Here is a 16,786-nt window from a genome sequence, read left to right on the forward strand (position 1 = left end):
CCGCCCACATACTTGCGTCAGCCCTGCAGCGAATCAGGGAGGCTTACTGGGCGAACCTCGCTTTGCGTAATTAATATTCATGAGCCACGCCGTCACCATAGTAGGCTTCGAAATGTCGCTCCAGGGAGGAGTGAGTGCTACGTGATGTGGCGCTGCGCGCTTCCTGTCTGCGTAGCGCCGCCGAGAGATCCCCATCTACCCCCGGAGTCCACTGCAGCGTCTGTCCCCGGCGTCGGACGGTCAGAAACCCACAGATTTGCCCATCATGGCTGTGAACCTGAGCAAAAACGGCCCAGCTCTTACCGCGGCCTATAACGAGGTGGTGGATGAGAAGTCAGAGACTAACTGGTGAGTAGCGACTCAAGGGTTGTCTCTCTGTTACACTCACTGACATCCTCATGTTTAGCATGTTAGCGGCTCCTTTGGCATTTTAAACGCCCTACTTGTGGTTATCACAACATAGATCATCATTAATGTCCTTTAGGATCAATGCAGTGACGGTTTGTGATGTTGGCGAGATCACTGCACTTTATCCGTGTGCACTCATCCATTCACAGCTCATGCACAAACACACTGAATCTTCCAGAAAAGATTTCCTCCCAGTAATGCACTGTTGCTCTCTGGCCAGCGATGAAAGTTTATATTCAATTATGCACATGCTTTGACCTCATTGCAGTGTTGCTTTGCATGCTTGCACGGATGAGTTGATCTGATCAGTTCAGAAGCATCCCAACTTTTGGAGAACATGGGGTTTGAGAAGTGTACTCGTGTTGAACCACTCCTACCTCCTTATTTTCCTGTAGCTTTTGTCCGTATATGTTGAACCACTCCTACCTCCTTTTTTCCTGGTACTTTTGTCCGTATATGTTGAACCACTCCTACCTCCTTATTTTCCTGGAGCTTTTGTCCGTATATGTTGAACCACTCCTACCTCCTTATTTTCCTGTAGCTTTTGTCCGTATATGTTGAACCACTCCTACCTCCTTATTTTCCTGTAGTTTTTGTCCGTATGTTGAACCACTCCTACCTATTTATTTTCCTGTAGTTTTTGTCCGTATATGTTGAACCACTCCTACCTAATTTTTTTCCTGTAGTTTTTGTCCGTATATATTGAACCACTCCTACCTCCTTTTTTCCTGTAGTTTTTGTCCATATATGGCTGCTGGGTTGACAACTCCCTGCCTACTATTTGTGAGTGCATTTACATGCAATCTCATTGTCTTGTAATCAAAAATAATTGCTCTTTGTAGCCAGAATGTTACCGCAAGTGTATGAGTGTCAAAGCCAATGAATTGACATCAGTAAGAGACTTCCTCTTGCTCATACGGAAATGATATTAATGTTTGACAGGTTGACACCAGACCAAAGTCCTGTAGCTCTGCACCTTGAAGTGTAAATGAGTTTCAGGTTGAAGAAGTGGAAATGAGGACGAGATCGGTCGGACGCTCTTGAGAGACGGCTGTTTGAGTTGAGTCATGAACGCTTCAGAAATGAAGAGTGATTATAAATGACCTACATTAATTACACTCGGCATCCTACCCAGAGATTTGAGAAAAATCACACAAATACAGACACTCAAGTTTCGCAAATGGGTACAAATAACATGTACATTACTGTTCAAAAGCTTGTGGTCAGGCTTTTTTATTTTTATTTTAAGGAATTACTTTTATTTCTTGTACTCTAGATACTTTTAATACTTCTAATTTATTATTATTTTACTTTTATTTTATTCTGCTTTAAATAAAAAAGAATCCTGAAAAAAAGTATCATGGTTTCCCAAAAAATTATTAAGCAGTTTTCAACAAAATAAGTTAACAAGAATAAGTTTTAATGATAACAGTAAGAAATGTTTCTTGAACAGAACATTAGAATGATTTCTGGAGGATCACGTGACATTGAAGACTGCAGTAATGATGCTGAAAATACAGATTTGATCACAGGAATACATTACATTTTACAATATATTACAATCGAAAATAGTTCTTTTAAGTTATAATAATATTTCACAATATAAAAATATGACAATATTACTATTTTTACTGCATTTCTAAACAAATCAAATAAACGCAGCCTTGGTGAGAATAAGAGACTTCATTCAAAAACATTTAAAAATCTCACTGATAACTAACAGTAGATATTGTTGTATATTCTCATTTAATTGTCTTTTTTTGTCACTTTAGATTTATGCTGTTTTTTTGGCCCCTTAAACATGGACCAGGCCAATTAATTGACTCAAATTTGGCCATTTTTAGATTGACGCATATTGTGCCAACGTGCACATGCATTAATTTTTATTTTTTATTATTATTTAAGAAAATTGAGTAAGCATTGTTTGTAACAATTTTCTGTCATTCAGTTTTATTAAGATATCTACAGTTGGGATTTTAAACTCTACATTTCGGACCCATGCAAGTCTATAAATAAGGCGTTTTATAAAAAAATAAATGAAAGAACAGTTCAATAATTGGACTCACAGCTGGATTATTGAACCTCATCGTTGGTTCTCCCTGGTCTGTATGAAATTGGTATTAGCCTTTAAAAAGCCCGGTCAAGCACTACTTGAGAGTGGTTTGTACACCGATGGAGGAGTTTATGATGGGCTGCTGCTGCTGTCGAAGGAATTTTCCTGACAGAATTTGACAGACAAAATGTCACAAAATCAGCGATTTTGATGAGTCATCATAGATCTCCGGAAGGAACAGGCTCAACCTAACATTGCCTATTAAAGAAGCAGCTTTGTCTTAACAATTGTGACTTTCATTTCCACATCAAACCGCAACAGAGCGTGAATGTCACAGGATGATCAGACCTGAGAGAACTTCTAGAAATAAAACGGCTGCCGTTCTTATTCCTCATTACAGCGCTTCCTGTTTCTGACAGGCAAGAGTCTTCTGTTGACTTGGGCTCTGTGTTTCAGAGAGGAAGTTGACACAGCTTCCTTGCTGTACAAGTGTCTTTGTGTAGAGCGAATCAGAACACACACACACACAGGGCCACCTCAATATCTTCTTCATATTACAGACATTTCAGAGGTGTTTTTGCCCTGATGCTTTTCAGTTTGCATTCTGCTGACATCAGTCAACAACTGAGTATTTATCATTGAAATGCTATTATATTCATATTTTAAATTAGTTTTAATTTTATATTTTCAGTTTTATTTTAATTTGGTTGTTTTTGTCCTTTTTGTTTTTAATGTCTGTATAGTTTTTATTAATTAAGGGATTTTTTTAAATAGTTTTTTTTAAATGAATTTTTAGTTTTAGTTATTTGAGAGCAATATAAAATAAACAAAAATGAGAAATGTTGCTTTGGCAACTAGCTAAAATAAAATATATTTATATTTTATCTTTTTCAAGTAACATGTATTTATGGGTTCATTTTTACTTGCATTACACTTACTTTCCTGGTAAATGGGGTCAACTTTACAAAAATTACAAAATTTTACAAAATTGCAGAATTATTCTTTTTAGGTCTTAAGTTAAATGGATAGTTCATCCAAAAAAAAAAAGTTAACATACTCGTCTTCATGTTGTTCCAAACCTGTAATGTATTTATGGGTTCATTTTTACTTGCATTACACTTACTTTCCTGGTAAATGGGGTCAACTTTACAAAAATTACAAAATTTTACAAAATTGCAGAATTATTCTTTTTAGGTCTTAAGTTAAATGGATAGTTCATCCAAAAAAAAAAAAGTTAACATACTCGTCTTCATGTTGTTCCAAACCTGTATGAGTTTCTTTCTTCTGTGGATCATAAAGACAATATATTTTGAGAAATCTCTCAATGTTTTATTATAATTTTTTTTTTTTGTCCATCCATTCAGTAGTAATATTTGCGATTACCAACATTTTTTCAAAATATCGTTTATGTTCTGCAGAAGAAAGAAACTCATACAGGTGTGGAAAGACATGAAGGCAAATAATAATGGCAGAATATAGATTTTTTTTGTGAACCATCCCTTTAAGAATTGAGAAGTGCGATATTGGAACCGAGATACAAACTAAAATCACAATAGTTACCAAACAGATAAGATGGAAGTCTGATTTAGGACACAAAGCTCATGGGTTTGATTTCCAGTATAAAAGTATATTTTCAATGCAATGGAAGTCACTTTGGATAAAAGCATCTGTCAAATCTATGAATTCATATGCACTGTATGTGTCATAATGTAATAACTTGCTCCACCTTAGAAAATTACTTTCCTTTCTGGCTAACGTCACAGATCCAATCAGTTCCTGATGGATAAAAAGTCTCACCCTATGATATTTCTAATTGAAAATCCAGATTTACTTAAAAATGCATCAGATTGTGGAAATAACATTGCTTTTGAACAGTGTTTCCTATAGACTTTAATTGGAACGACTGAGCCATGTTGCACTCGATCTCAGTGACGTGGCTGGTTAACACTTATGTAATGAACTGCCTTCACACATTTGCTGTCTCTGCAGGGCTCTCTTCACCTATGAGGGGAACACCAATGACATCAGGCTTGCAGAGAAAGGAGGTGGGTTTTCTTCTGCTCTGGATCATGTGCAGACTCATTTAGTGAAATAGTCATTCACGCTAGTACCATGTGGTATATAGACGGTGTTTAACGCAAACAGTGTCAGCGTACGTCCATCTTCAGCCTGCAGCCATTGTTTTGCAGTTCAGTGTGTTCTTTGTATTGATCGCATGAGGGGTGCGCTGAACCAGTAGACTGTCAAGGACAGGCCAAGATTCATCTAAAGATTTGTCCAAAGTTCTTCCTACATGTGTGAAGAAAATAGAGTTGGCCAACTGTGAATAAACATGGATTTTAACCGTGAAAAAAAAAAAAAAGGTGTTATATGCTAAAATCACTAATGCACAGCCTCTGCATTGAACTCCAGTGAACAATAAAAATTAGAAGATCTTTGTGAATGAGTTTATATATATATATATATATATATATATATATATACACACATGCATCTAATATACTGTTAAATTATATATTGGGATTTCCAAATTGTTTAAGCCATTTGATATGAAATATTTATTTGAAGTACTGCCTGAGAATGTTCAGTTAATATTTAAATAACCCTGTTTTTTTTTGTTTTTTTTTTACTGTTTTCATAATGCTTGTCAAATTTGCGAATGATTTTTGCATTTCCATGCCTATTTGGACCCGGTGGAACATAAGCCTCTAAAATATATATATTAGAATATTTTTCAACAACAAAAAGGACACAGTTTTGAATGTTGCTATATTATTACCATGTTAATACTACATTTACCTCAATTACTGAACTCAATTCTTGTGAAAATCTTGATTTCAAATTTTAGAGGAAAAGCATTGATGGAAGAAAACACTTTTTTTAATATTCATGAGAAATGTTATTAAAATATAACATTATATTAATGTTATAAGAATATCTACTACGAATTACTAGTATAAACGTTGAAGTTTGAGCTTAACAGTACAAATTTATACATTCATTTTCTAACAAAACAACTTAAAACAACATCATTATTCTGGAATGTTTTCAAACAATATATATATATATATACATATATATATATATACAGTGGGTACGGAAAGTATTCAGACCCCCTTAAATTTTTCACATATATATATATATATATATAATTATTTTTTTACTTGCATAAACCTTCACTTTCAGATGAAAAATATGTTTTAAAGGTTTTACACCAAAACTCGAGTTCATTACTGATTGCAGGAGGACAGCATGATTTGTGGCGTGAGTGTGTGTTGTGTGTGATTTCAGATGGTGGTCTGGAGGAGCTGGTCGAGGAGCTGAACAGCGGGAAGGTGATGTACGCTTTCTGCCGCGTTAAAGACCCCAACTCTGGCCTTCCCAAATATGTCCACATCAACTGGGTGAGTTTTGAACTTCCTGTAGCTCTTCACATTGATTTTGTTTCTTGACTGGATATCGCCGCAAAGATGCCCTGGGGATTTACTGACTCTATTGCTGCAGTAAAGTACCTCTGTTAAATGTATTTATGAATCCGTTTAGCTCCTATGCAAAAAAAATCAGCATTTTGGACCACATGATGGCATATTTTATTTATTCACTGGATTATCTTAAAATAAGCATTACCACTTGGTTATTCGATATATAAACTATTTTTATTTGTTAAATTTCCAGCAAAAATAACTGTTGTTTTACAGTATATGCCATTACTGTCATGTAAATTTACTTTTTTTTTTTTTCAGACCGGTGAGGGTGTTAAAGATGCCAGAAAAGGCCAGTGTGCAAATCATGTGAGCTCCATCGCTAACTTTCTTAAGGTACCTGGGCTATTTTGTCGTTCTTTCAGTGTGTGAGTATTGTGAATAATGTGTATGGTTGTGTGATTGAGTTAACGGTCTGTGAACTTTGACTATGACTCACAATGCTGCGTTGTGCAGGCTAGCCTCTCACAACAGGATATGACATCATGGGCTATATCCAGACATGTTTGGTTTGGCTTTGTTGGTAGTTATGCAGAGCGTTACAACATCCGACCACAAGCTCTTACTGTGTCTACAAATGAATTACAGCTGGTCCAAATTTAAAGCAGAAATTCACTTTCCCATTAAGGGGTGATATTAACTCAATTAAATTGATTTCTAGGAGCTTTTTTTACCTTTTATAATGGAATTTTTAAAACTTTTATAAATGTATGCATCTTTCATGTTAAACTTTTAAAGTGAATCAATCAGTTCAGTTAGAATAATACACTATAGGCTGTTATCAATCAAATGAAATCAGTATGTTTGAAATCTGTCTTTGCACTACAAAGGTGCAACAGAAGAAGCACAGACTTCTGTCAAGTGTTCATTTTGTCAGCCGTTTTTAGTTTAGTCTTAGTCCTGGTATCAAATGTACTTTTTAGTTCTCATATTTAGTCAGCCTTGTCCTGTTTTTGTTTAGTCAAGTTTGTCGACTAAATGTCTAAGCGTTTTAGTCAATGAAAACTGTCACATTTTCTTCATGATGTATAATATTAAACTAATCTTTTTTTTTTCTCAAAATTATAATCGAAAAGATTATTGTCATTTGAGAAATTTATTTTTACAATCCAGATATTGCACTTTCACCAATAAGCACAAATCAGTAGAATGTGGATTCATACACATGGTTTATTTGATCTCAGCTAGTGTACTGATTTATTATAGGCTAATATATAAATGAATATCAAAGACTTATATAGACAACTCTCTCCGTCTACATTATGAGAACAGGCAAAAAATATTTTAACAGTAAAATTCCTATTAGTAATTCCATGTTTCTCTATTAAAACAACAGCGGTTGAGTAAGTGCATTTATTCAGCAACCACTATCACAAACAAAATAGTCGAGATCTCATGGACACAAACTGGCTGAATGACACTTTTATTTAAGCGAACATCTCACATGGAGATCACTAAACTCCAGCTTACTTGATTATCGCTGTTTTCAGATCATCGTCGGTGCTTTCGCAATGAAGAACGAGAGCATGCGCAATAAGCAAAACACCGGGCAGGAAATGTATCATTTTAACAGAGAAGCTCTGATTTGCGGATTTGAAATATTGATATCTGGCAACCACAGAGAGGCGTAGAGGTGTGTACAACAGTCCGCAATAATATTTTGTCTTCTTTTTTTTTGGCCGAAAATAAAAAGAGATTTTGGTATAGTTTTTATTTTTTTTAAATACATTTTAGTCTCATATTTTTTTGTCAATGATATTGCATGTTGATAAAGTCACAGTTAACATTTATTGACCTTATTGTCGTCTCGTCATCATCTTGTCTTGGGGAAAAAAGCTCGTCAACGAACATTTTTCATCATACTTTTAGTTGACGAAATGAATGCAACTTCTCACTTGTTTCACTTGTTTAGTGCAGCTCAGAGGCATTTACACTGCAGTTACATTTTCATAAGTAATTTTATGAGATTGTTTTCTTTAGATATGAACATTTTAATATAGAAATATAAAATAATGGGGGGAAAAAAAATGTATGTAAAAATTTTATGGGACTCGTCCTTGCCAGGATTTCTATATTGCCTAAAATATCCAGGTTTTGGCTGTTTGCACTGTGCAGATCATCGATCATTGTATGACATTCACGAGACCTATAGAGAGCAGAGCAGACGGCTCCTTATGCTTTCAAATCATGGTAATTTGGTGTTGTGGTACTTTGGTGTCATTCAATGATCGGTGCGCAAGGACGCTTCAAGTCGAATGAACGAACAAACACGTGCGCGTATTTGCGTCTATTGGATCGTTCTCTGTAGATCTCACCTTCTCACGCGCCACGATTGGACTCGATTATATACAACACCTGCACGTTATTGGTCAAACTACTTTGGATGTTTTGGGCAATATAAAAATCCTGGCCAGGACGTGTCCCATATGAACGGCACATATGGCCACCCTACTTAATGAATGAGTCATTAAACCGATTCATTCAAGCATCTGATTCATTCAGAAACAAATCAAGTGACTGTATTTCCGAATGGGTCATTGAATAATTCACTCAACTAGCTGGTTTAAAAACATGGATTAATTTAGTAATGGAACGCCACTGAATGCTTCTCAGAGACCCGCAACGGCTCTGCTGTGGCTTTGTTTGGAACTATTTTTCTTGGCAAAATATAGACAATATTGACAGAATTTTGTCTAAAGGCCGTGTAGTCGGCTGTGGCGAGTGTCTGACGGGCTAGTTTTTTTCGGTGTGTTCCACACGTCGGGCTCACATCGGCGGCAATTTGCCCAATTCAGCATGTTGAATCGGCGCCGGGCCGACAGTGAGAGTGGGAACTCTGATTGGATGTTCAGTTCAGCAAACGAGTCAGTGTGCAAGAATTAAAGCGAACGTGAAGAAAGCGAGCGAGTAAATCAAGACGGCACAGACAGAAGGCTGTTCTAATGTTAATCTTACCTGAGCACTCCAATACACTAATGTTTTCCTAACAACATGAGCCGCTTAATATGATTAAAGTTATCAACATAACTCATAATCAAAATGGTAAGCAAGCGCTGCTTTGTTTGTTTCGTATATATCCTTGCTTCGGTTTCTCCTTTTGAATGATAAATATAGACTATTGATACCCGCTATCATGCTGATATTCTTGAAATTCTTGCTTGTGTGATATGTTATATATAAAAAAACAAGAACTCATAAAGAGGCATTTTTTGCTCTTATAACTTGAATTTTAGGGACATTTGTATTTCATTTTAGTGGCATTTTTGTAACATACCCCAACCATTAGTTGGGGCTCCCCAAAGTTGGAACCACTATTGCGATGTAACCGAACTAGCGGAAGTAGATGTTTTCTTCCATATTGTGATGTACATTTAAATGGATTATCAAAAAAGAGCAATATGTAGGGCAGGGACTCTATCCAATGGTTTTTGATTGGATGGAGGCAGATCTGGCATAAGATGCATTTAGAAATTAAATAGGTTGGATTTCCATATCATCCTGATTTAGATAAAAATCAACCCCTTGGACATAAAAGTGCTTGAAGTTGTTGATTAAGAGACGATGAGAGAGAAAAGATGTTAAGATTCCGGTTTATTTGAGCCAATCATTTGCTTGCATCACACAAATTGGTGTAAATAGGGAAATGGGTGGAGGCCGCCGCCTCTGATTAGAAGGTGTTTGTATGTTTTGTTGTCTGTCTAAGCTAGCTGTGTTTGTGATCAGTAAGCGCTTACACACAGCCAAAGGTTGCTAATAAATTAACTGATGGAAGTGTGTGCGTGGGCATGTTTCGCTTGAAATCTGTGAATCTTGACGCTTCCGTCTGATGGTTTCGTACGCATGTTTAAAGTGAGTTTTGAGAACATGTCTGTGTGTGGGACTAAACTGACAGCGCTGTTTCTGCAGGGAGCTCACGTGACCATAAACGCACGGGCGGAGGAGGACGTGGAGCCTGAAGCCATCATGCAGAAAGTGGGCAAAGCCTCAGGAGCCAACTACAGCTTTCACAAAGAGTCCAGTCGCTTCAAAGACACCGGGCCGCAGGGGCCTGTGGTCAGTACACACACGCACACGCTTTGCCCATAATGCACCAGAGCAGTGTCCAGTGCCGTTTTTAGTCCTTGAACATATATACGCTACTGTTCATAAGTTTATTTTTGTTGTTTCTATTTCTATTTCCAGAAAAATATAATGCAGTTCAACTGTTTTTAACATTGATGATAATAAGAAATGTTTTTTTTGAGCAGCAGATCAGCATATTTGAATGATTTCTGAAGGATCATGTGACACTGAAGACTGGAGTAATGATGCTGAAAATCACAGGAATAAATTACATTTACAATATTAAATACATTGTAATAATATTTCACAATATTACTGTTTTTACTGTATTTTTTTATCAAATAAATGAGGTCTTGGTGCGCACTGACTTCTTTCAAAAACATTTAAAAATCCTCAAAACAAATTAAATCCAACCTTTCGAATGGTAGGGAACATTGATCTTGCACAAGAGGACTTTTATTGCATTTGAATACAAAATGTATTACATTCATGTACCCTATTAGCACACAGTGGTTAGCTAATCATAACAGGTCATTTTCATAAAGTCTTAAAGGTACAGTAGGAAACACTGCCCGTTTAAATCTGGATTTAATAAAGGGTCAGAGAGGATATAATCATATAACAATACATTCATTAAAGCAGTTTTTGGTGCAAAATAGTTATCATTAACATAAGTTGGCCCATTATTGTGGAGTTCATGAGTTGTGTGTGTGGTCTTATGCATGCACATTTTCTTCAGAAGATGTAATCATCTAGTTTGGTTTTTACACTGCTTGTGAAAAAGAACTGCTATTTTTTAAATCTTTGGTAAGTTTAGTTAGTGGTCAGCAGCAGAAGGCATCAGACAGGTCTTATGATGGCACAGTGGTGCCAGGGACAGTGCCAGCATGCAGTTTGTTTATCTCAAACACTCTTTCAGAATGCCGTGTCAGGAATTTCACAGGGAATGAGCTAGAATGCTCGGAATGTGGAAACTGATTTGCTGGCTTGGAATAATTTCTCTGCTGAACTCCAAATGTACCCACAAACTGCAGTTGAGTGCTGTGAAATGCAGCTGAGTCATTTGTCTATAGTACATTGTGAATGCATAAATGTCATTTTGATGTATTGTTATTTAGTGGTATGCTTGACTGTTTTCAAGTCTTGTTTTAGCTATAATCAGGCCCACATGGAATCTGCACCCGCAGAATAACTCCAGAGAAAGCTGTGGGAGATCCCCCACCCCCTTGCATGGGTGTTTAATAAATGTTTTGGCTAATTTGCTTACGCTTTTAGCTGTATGAGTGTCATACTCTCATCTCTCTTTTTTCCCCTTTTTTTTGTATCTCAATATGTTCTGATTGACTCTGCAGAACTTTTTCGCTAAAATCATCACGGAAAATGCAAAGTCTAAATATTCTGTCTTGGCTTAGTCGTAATTTACCATCGTTTTTCCATACAGGGATCTGTTTACCAGAAGACTAATGCCATGTCTGAAATCAAGAAAACCAACAAAGACAATTTCTGGGCCCAAGCAGAGGTAATACAGCATACAGCATGCTTCAAAGTTTCTGCTTGCAAAATGTTGTGGAGTTTCCTCAGACAAAATAAGCATTTTAATGCAGTTCTCCAACCTTTTGACTCCTTGATTCCCCATAAACCACAACAATGTTCGAAGGCCCTGTGACTTTCTGGTTTATGGATTATGATTCTGAATAAGGATTAAAGACAAGAACTTAAATATATATTTATTCACAATTTCTACCCATTAATATGTTTTTGAGCTTGGCATAAATATAAAAATGTAAATTCATAAAATAGTTTTTTTTTTTTATCAAACCTCATCCACTTATCCACAGAATTACAGGAAGAGAATGTTTGATCAATTGTAAAGCATTTTTTCAGATGTTAATGGCAGATCATTCTGCACTTGTATTCTCTTAAATATAGCTACATTGGTATGAACACTGTAGCAAATCTAAATCGTTTGACACAGTTTTCTATCACATGTCATATTGCCCAATGCTAATGTGTGTACAGTGGCAACAAAGACTTCCCTTTTTCTAGCATAGTGTGGTTGTCTGAGCCCACTTTTTTTTTAATTATCATCTTAACACTTCTATCTTCACACAGATAATCTTTAAACCAAATTTCCAAAATAAACTCTCCACAGCCCTGTGACACAAATAAGTAAAATAAATGAGACAATCTGTGGTTTTGTATTTAGGTCATATGCACAGGGGACACTGCCACACACATACAGCTCACAAGGGTCTCGGGGCCTGATCTGCAAGGGCCACAGCTGATTAAATCCGAGGTTGTGGTTACAGCCCACCTTAACAGCATGCTCTGTGGCTTGGCATCTCAACAGGTTTTGATACACAGCCCTCATTTATGAGATGAACCTTGTGAACTGTGTATTTAAGCAGCTGCCTTCTAACTCAAATTATACTTTATAATTGAACAAGTTGAAACGATCAACATAGGCAGCAATGCATGTGCATCATACAAGTAACACTCCGCATGAGAAGTGCACTGGAGACTCGACTCTGGTGTTAGCATGTTGCTGAACTAACAGCGAAATAATGTAGAGTGCAACAGTCAGTTCCGGAAGTCAAAAGCCCTTTCATTTTCTCCTTAAGGGAACTGGTTTTTAAGCTGACTTATAAACCTTTAAAGAGAGACCTACTGTGAGCTCTGAGGTTGTTCATTGATTGTATTTGCTTTCGTTGAAGCCATCGGCATCCATTATTTCAACTTCTTTTTTAAATAATTGATTCTGTATATCCATGGAATTCATGGTGAAAAACTACATTACTCAGTCCCTCCAGGATTTTGCTATTTAACACAAAATCAAGCAAACTAGCATCCATTATTTCAACTTCTTTTTTAAATAATTGATTCTGTATATCCATGGAATTCATGGTGAAAAACGACATTACTCAGTCCCTCCAGGATTTTGCTATTTAACACAAAATCAAGCAAACTCCGCAATATTCGTTGGAGCTTGCAATTTGTCTAAATTCAGATTTTGGGTTTAAATGCATCGTGTGACGACATAATTTCCATCAACCGGTTCGCTTTATCAGTACTGCCTGTATGCTGTGTAAAATAAGCTCGCGTACTCTGTAAACAACCCCAAAATGGACGAAGAGATAGATGAACGGAACATAACTGAATGAGTGAAGTAAACACTGAATGAAAATGTAAATTCACTTTCTGACAGTAGGTGGCGCTTATGTAACAGCAGTAATATAGCGATTTCCAGGGTTACCCACCTAAACACAGCAGTTTCTGACACTCTCTAGTGTGTTTGTAATAAAAATAAAAATACTAGCTCGTTAGAAGTTCTTTTTTTCCCTTTAGAAAAAGTAGGGGGAAAAAATGCATGTCTATTTGCAAAACCGCCACAAATTCAGTCCATTTTTGGCCGCAAAAACCTGGTGGGACTGATCACCCATGATTCTGCAAAAAATAAATGAATAAACCTCCACCAATTAGAGAATATAAACAAGCAAATCTCACCTACTATGTAGTTCCATGTGTATCCTGCAATAAACATAAAATGTTGTTTCACAATAAAATCTTGACAAATCTTTAAATCAGTAGTTTTATATTTCTTTGTTTTCATTTTGCAATGATTCATGGGATTTTTTTTTTGTCTGATTGTCTTGGTTCATGACTTCTAGTGCTTTAATGAAGACTTTAAAAAAAATCCCAATGGAAAAAATGCTAGGCCACTGAAAAAGTGGGTGGGAGAAATAGTTAATTTTAGTTAGTTTGTTGTTGTCGTCTGTACCTTTTTGGATCGAATGTTTTAAGTATATTTATATATTCAACATTTCTCTCATCTGCCATCTTGGGTGGATTTTTCTCTGAGCTTTCACTTCTGCTCTAGAATTTGGCCGAAAGAAGACAGCATAAACAAATATGATACCTTATAATGCAGCTAACTAGGTTTTGTAATAAAACAAAGTGTGTGAGAGTCAAAGTGTGCTGATGTCCATCAGGAGGAGGAGGAGAGGAAGCAGGCAGCACAGAAACCCTTTAAACGCGGAGAGTCGGTGGAAAAAGCCAACGTGAGTGAGAGGAAGCATCAAACATCTCTTTTGGCCCTGGACAGCAGGACGCTTCCAACTTTCTTCTAACCTTTTCTTTCTACAGTGTGGCAGTGTCCTCCGCTGCTGACTCAGATTATCTTTCTTTCTCTTCCTCTTCTCTGTCTGTCTCAACTTGCCTTACTTGGTAAACCACCATGGCTCAAATCAGTGTCTGTTTTATCTTTATACCAAAGTGTAGTTCCATGTGTATCCTGCAATAAACATAAAATGTTGTTTCACAATAAAATCTTGACAAATCTTTAAATCAGTAGTTTTATATTTCTTTGTTTTCATTTTGCAATGATTCATGGGATTTTTTTTTTTTGTCTGATTGTCTTGGTTCATGACTTCTAGTGCTTTAATGAAGACTTTAAAAAAAAAATCCCAATGGAAAAAATGCTAGGCCACTGAAAGTACCAGGGCCACTGAAAAAGTGGGTGGGAGAAATAGTTAATTTTAGTTAGTTTGTTGTTGTTGTCGTCTGTACCTTTTTGGATCGAATGTTTTAAGTATATTTATATATTCAACATTTCTCTCATCTGCCATCTTGGGTGGATTTTTCTCTGAGCTTTCACTTCTGCTCTAGAATTTGGCCGAAAGAAGACAGCATAAACAAATATGATACCTTATAATGCAGCTAACTAGGTTTTGTAATAAAACAAAGTGTGTGAGAGTCAAAGTGTGCTGATGTCCATCAGGAGGAGGAGGAGAGGAAGCAGGCAGCACAGAAACCCTTTAAACGCGGAGAGTCGGTGGAAAAAGCCAACGTGAGTGAGAGGAAGCATCAAACATCTCTTTTGGCCCTGGACAGCAGGACGCTACCAACTTTCTTCTAACCTTTTCTTTCTACAGTGTGGCAGTGTCCTCCGCTGCTGACTCAGATTATCTTTCTTTCTCTTCCTCTTCTCTGTCTGTCTCAACTTGCCTTACTTGGTAAACCACCATGGCTCAAATCAGTGTCTGTTTTATCTTTATACCAAAATCCCTTTTTTCTCTCTCTCTGGCAGAATCCCAGTTTATAAACCTGATAGTTCCAGTCATGAATGCTGATTCATCAAGATTCATGGTGAAGAATGAAGTAGTAGTAGTAGTACCAAAATGTTACCAAAATACCAAAACCGTATTCGCCTCAGAAGCATGCATGATGCAATGTTAACATCCATTACATTATCCAGGCACTTTTGTCAGTATTTTCAGCATGCATACAGTAGGATTGGATATGCAATTTGAGATTCAGCCTTTTTTGTTTTGCTGTTCTCTGTTTTTTCCTCTTTCAGTGTAACCACTTACTTTGTATCTCTGGCTCTTATATTCTGAAAACTCCTTGTACTGCCGTCAGGGTTATCAGTCGTGATACCTAATGCGGTGATGGCTGCTTTAATGTTTGTGTGTATTTGTAACAGGAAGCCGCGGCTCTCGTCTCCCAGCGCTCCGTTAATCCCAGAGAAATGTTCAAACAGAGGGAGATGGGCATCAGCTCTGCTAACACAGACAATACTGAGTCCAGTCCAAAACCAGGTAACCGTTCATCATTCTGGACATACTCTGTGTCCCTCACAAACACTCACTATACGAGTCAAACAGGAAAACGTCAATATATGTATTTATATATAAATATAAATTTGATTTTTTTTCTGTAATCTACTTTTTTTATTTACTTTTATTGTAGTTAATACTATTTACTATTTTATGTACTATTTTATTTTTATATAATATAATAATATATATATATATATATATATTACGTAGTAAGAATATAGATTATATAATTGTTACATTTATGTAGATTTATTAAAGTACATCAATGTTTATTAATATAGATATAATATATATGTATGTATGTATATATTTATATGTATGTATGTACACTCACCAAAGTTGCATTTATTTGATCAAAAATACAATGAAAACATTAAAATATTATTTGAATATTACTACAATTTAAAATAGTTTTCTATTTGAATGTATTTTAAATAGAATTTATGATGGCAAAGCTGGATTTTTATTAATGCATTAATTTATAAAAATAAATAAATAAATGGATAAATAAAGAATGAAAAGTCTTACTGACCCAAAACTTTTGAACAGTAGTGTATACATCTCTACAAAAAAAAGATATATATATATATATATGATTTGCCAGTATAATTTAGTGGTTATTATCATCAGGATAATAAATAACAAATATAGTCTGATCCCAAGTTTGCATATTAGCAGTATCCCGATGAGATCTCTACAAGCACAATTTACACTATAGGAAGCGTTTTATTTAAATGCTACAGTATTAACCACTCACGCTTTCCTCATGCTTTGCTGTAAAGTTCTACCATGCACCTCAAAATAAACGAGATTTCCAGGATGCTGTGTGAGAGTTTGTGAACATCTCACTGTGTGTTTGCTTTGTGCACTTAAAGGAACACTCCACTATTTTTTAAAATAACTCCCCTAGAGTTAAACAGTTGAGTTTTACCGTTTTTGACGCTCCCTGTGCAAGCCGGTGGTCATGTTGGTTATGTTGATGGAAGTTAGCCTATTTTCAGGCGCTGCGTAAAAAAATATCTAAACTCTTTTGGTCATTTTTGAGCGAGATGCTAACAGTCTAATCATATTCAATGATCTATGCTAAGCTAAGCTAAAAGTGTTACCGCCAGACCCGGAGATCGGCTGAACGGATTCGAAAACGGTAAAACTCAACTGTTTAA

The 16,786-nt window shown here is 36.1% G+C and overlaps 1 protein-coding gene across 1 annotated transcript in view; it reads left to right on the forward strand.

Annotated features, from left to right (window-relative positions):
• The first annotated feature begins 99 nt into the window (after positions 1-99).
• The window catches only part of LOC107563159 (drebrin-like protein B), a 22,918-nt gene continuing 6,231 nt past the window's right edge, over positions 100-16,786 (forward strand). The window contains exons 1-9 of the mRNA XM_016247955.1: positions 100-348; positions 4,451-4,506; positions 5,753-5,865; positions 6,205-6,279; positions 9,850-9,996; positions 11,447-11,524; positions 13,995-14,063; positions 14,765-14,851; positions 15,488-15,602. Coding sequence (XP_016103441.1) covers positions 266-348; positions 4,451-4,506; positions 5,753-5,865; positions 6,205-6,279; positions 9,850-9,996; positions 11,447-11,524; positions 13,995-14,063; positions 14,765-14,851; positions 15,488-15,602 — 823 coding nt within the window. The 5' untranslated portion in view covers positions 100-265. The remainder of the gene's footprint in view (positions 349-4,450; positions 4,507-5,752; positions 5,866-6,204; positions 6,280-9,849; positions 9,997-11,446; positions 11,525-13,994; positions 14,064-14,764; positions 14,852-15,487; positions 15,603-16,786) is intronic.

Source organism: Sinocyclocheilus grahami, unplaced genomic scaffold (genome assembly GCF_001515645.1).
Source record: "Sinocyclocheilus grahami isolate Dianchi unplaced genomic scaffold, SAMN03320097.WGS_v1.1 scaffold859.1, whole genome shotgun sequence".
NCBI classification, from domain to species: domain Eukaryota; kingdom Metazoa; phylum Chordata; class Actinopteri; order Cypriniformes; family Cyprinidae; genus Sinocyclocheilus; species Sinocyclocheilus grahami.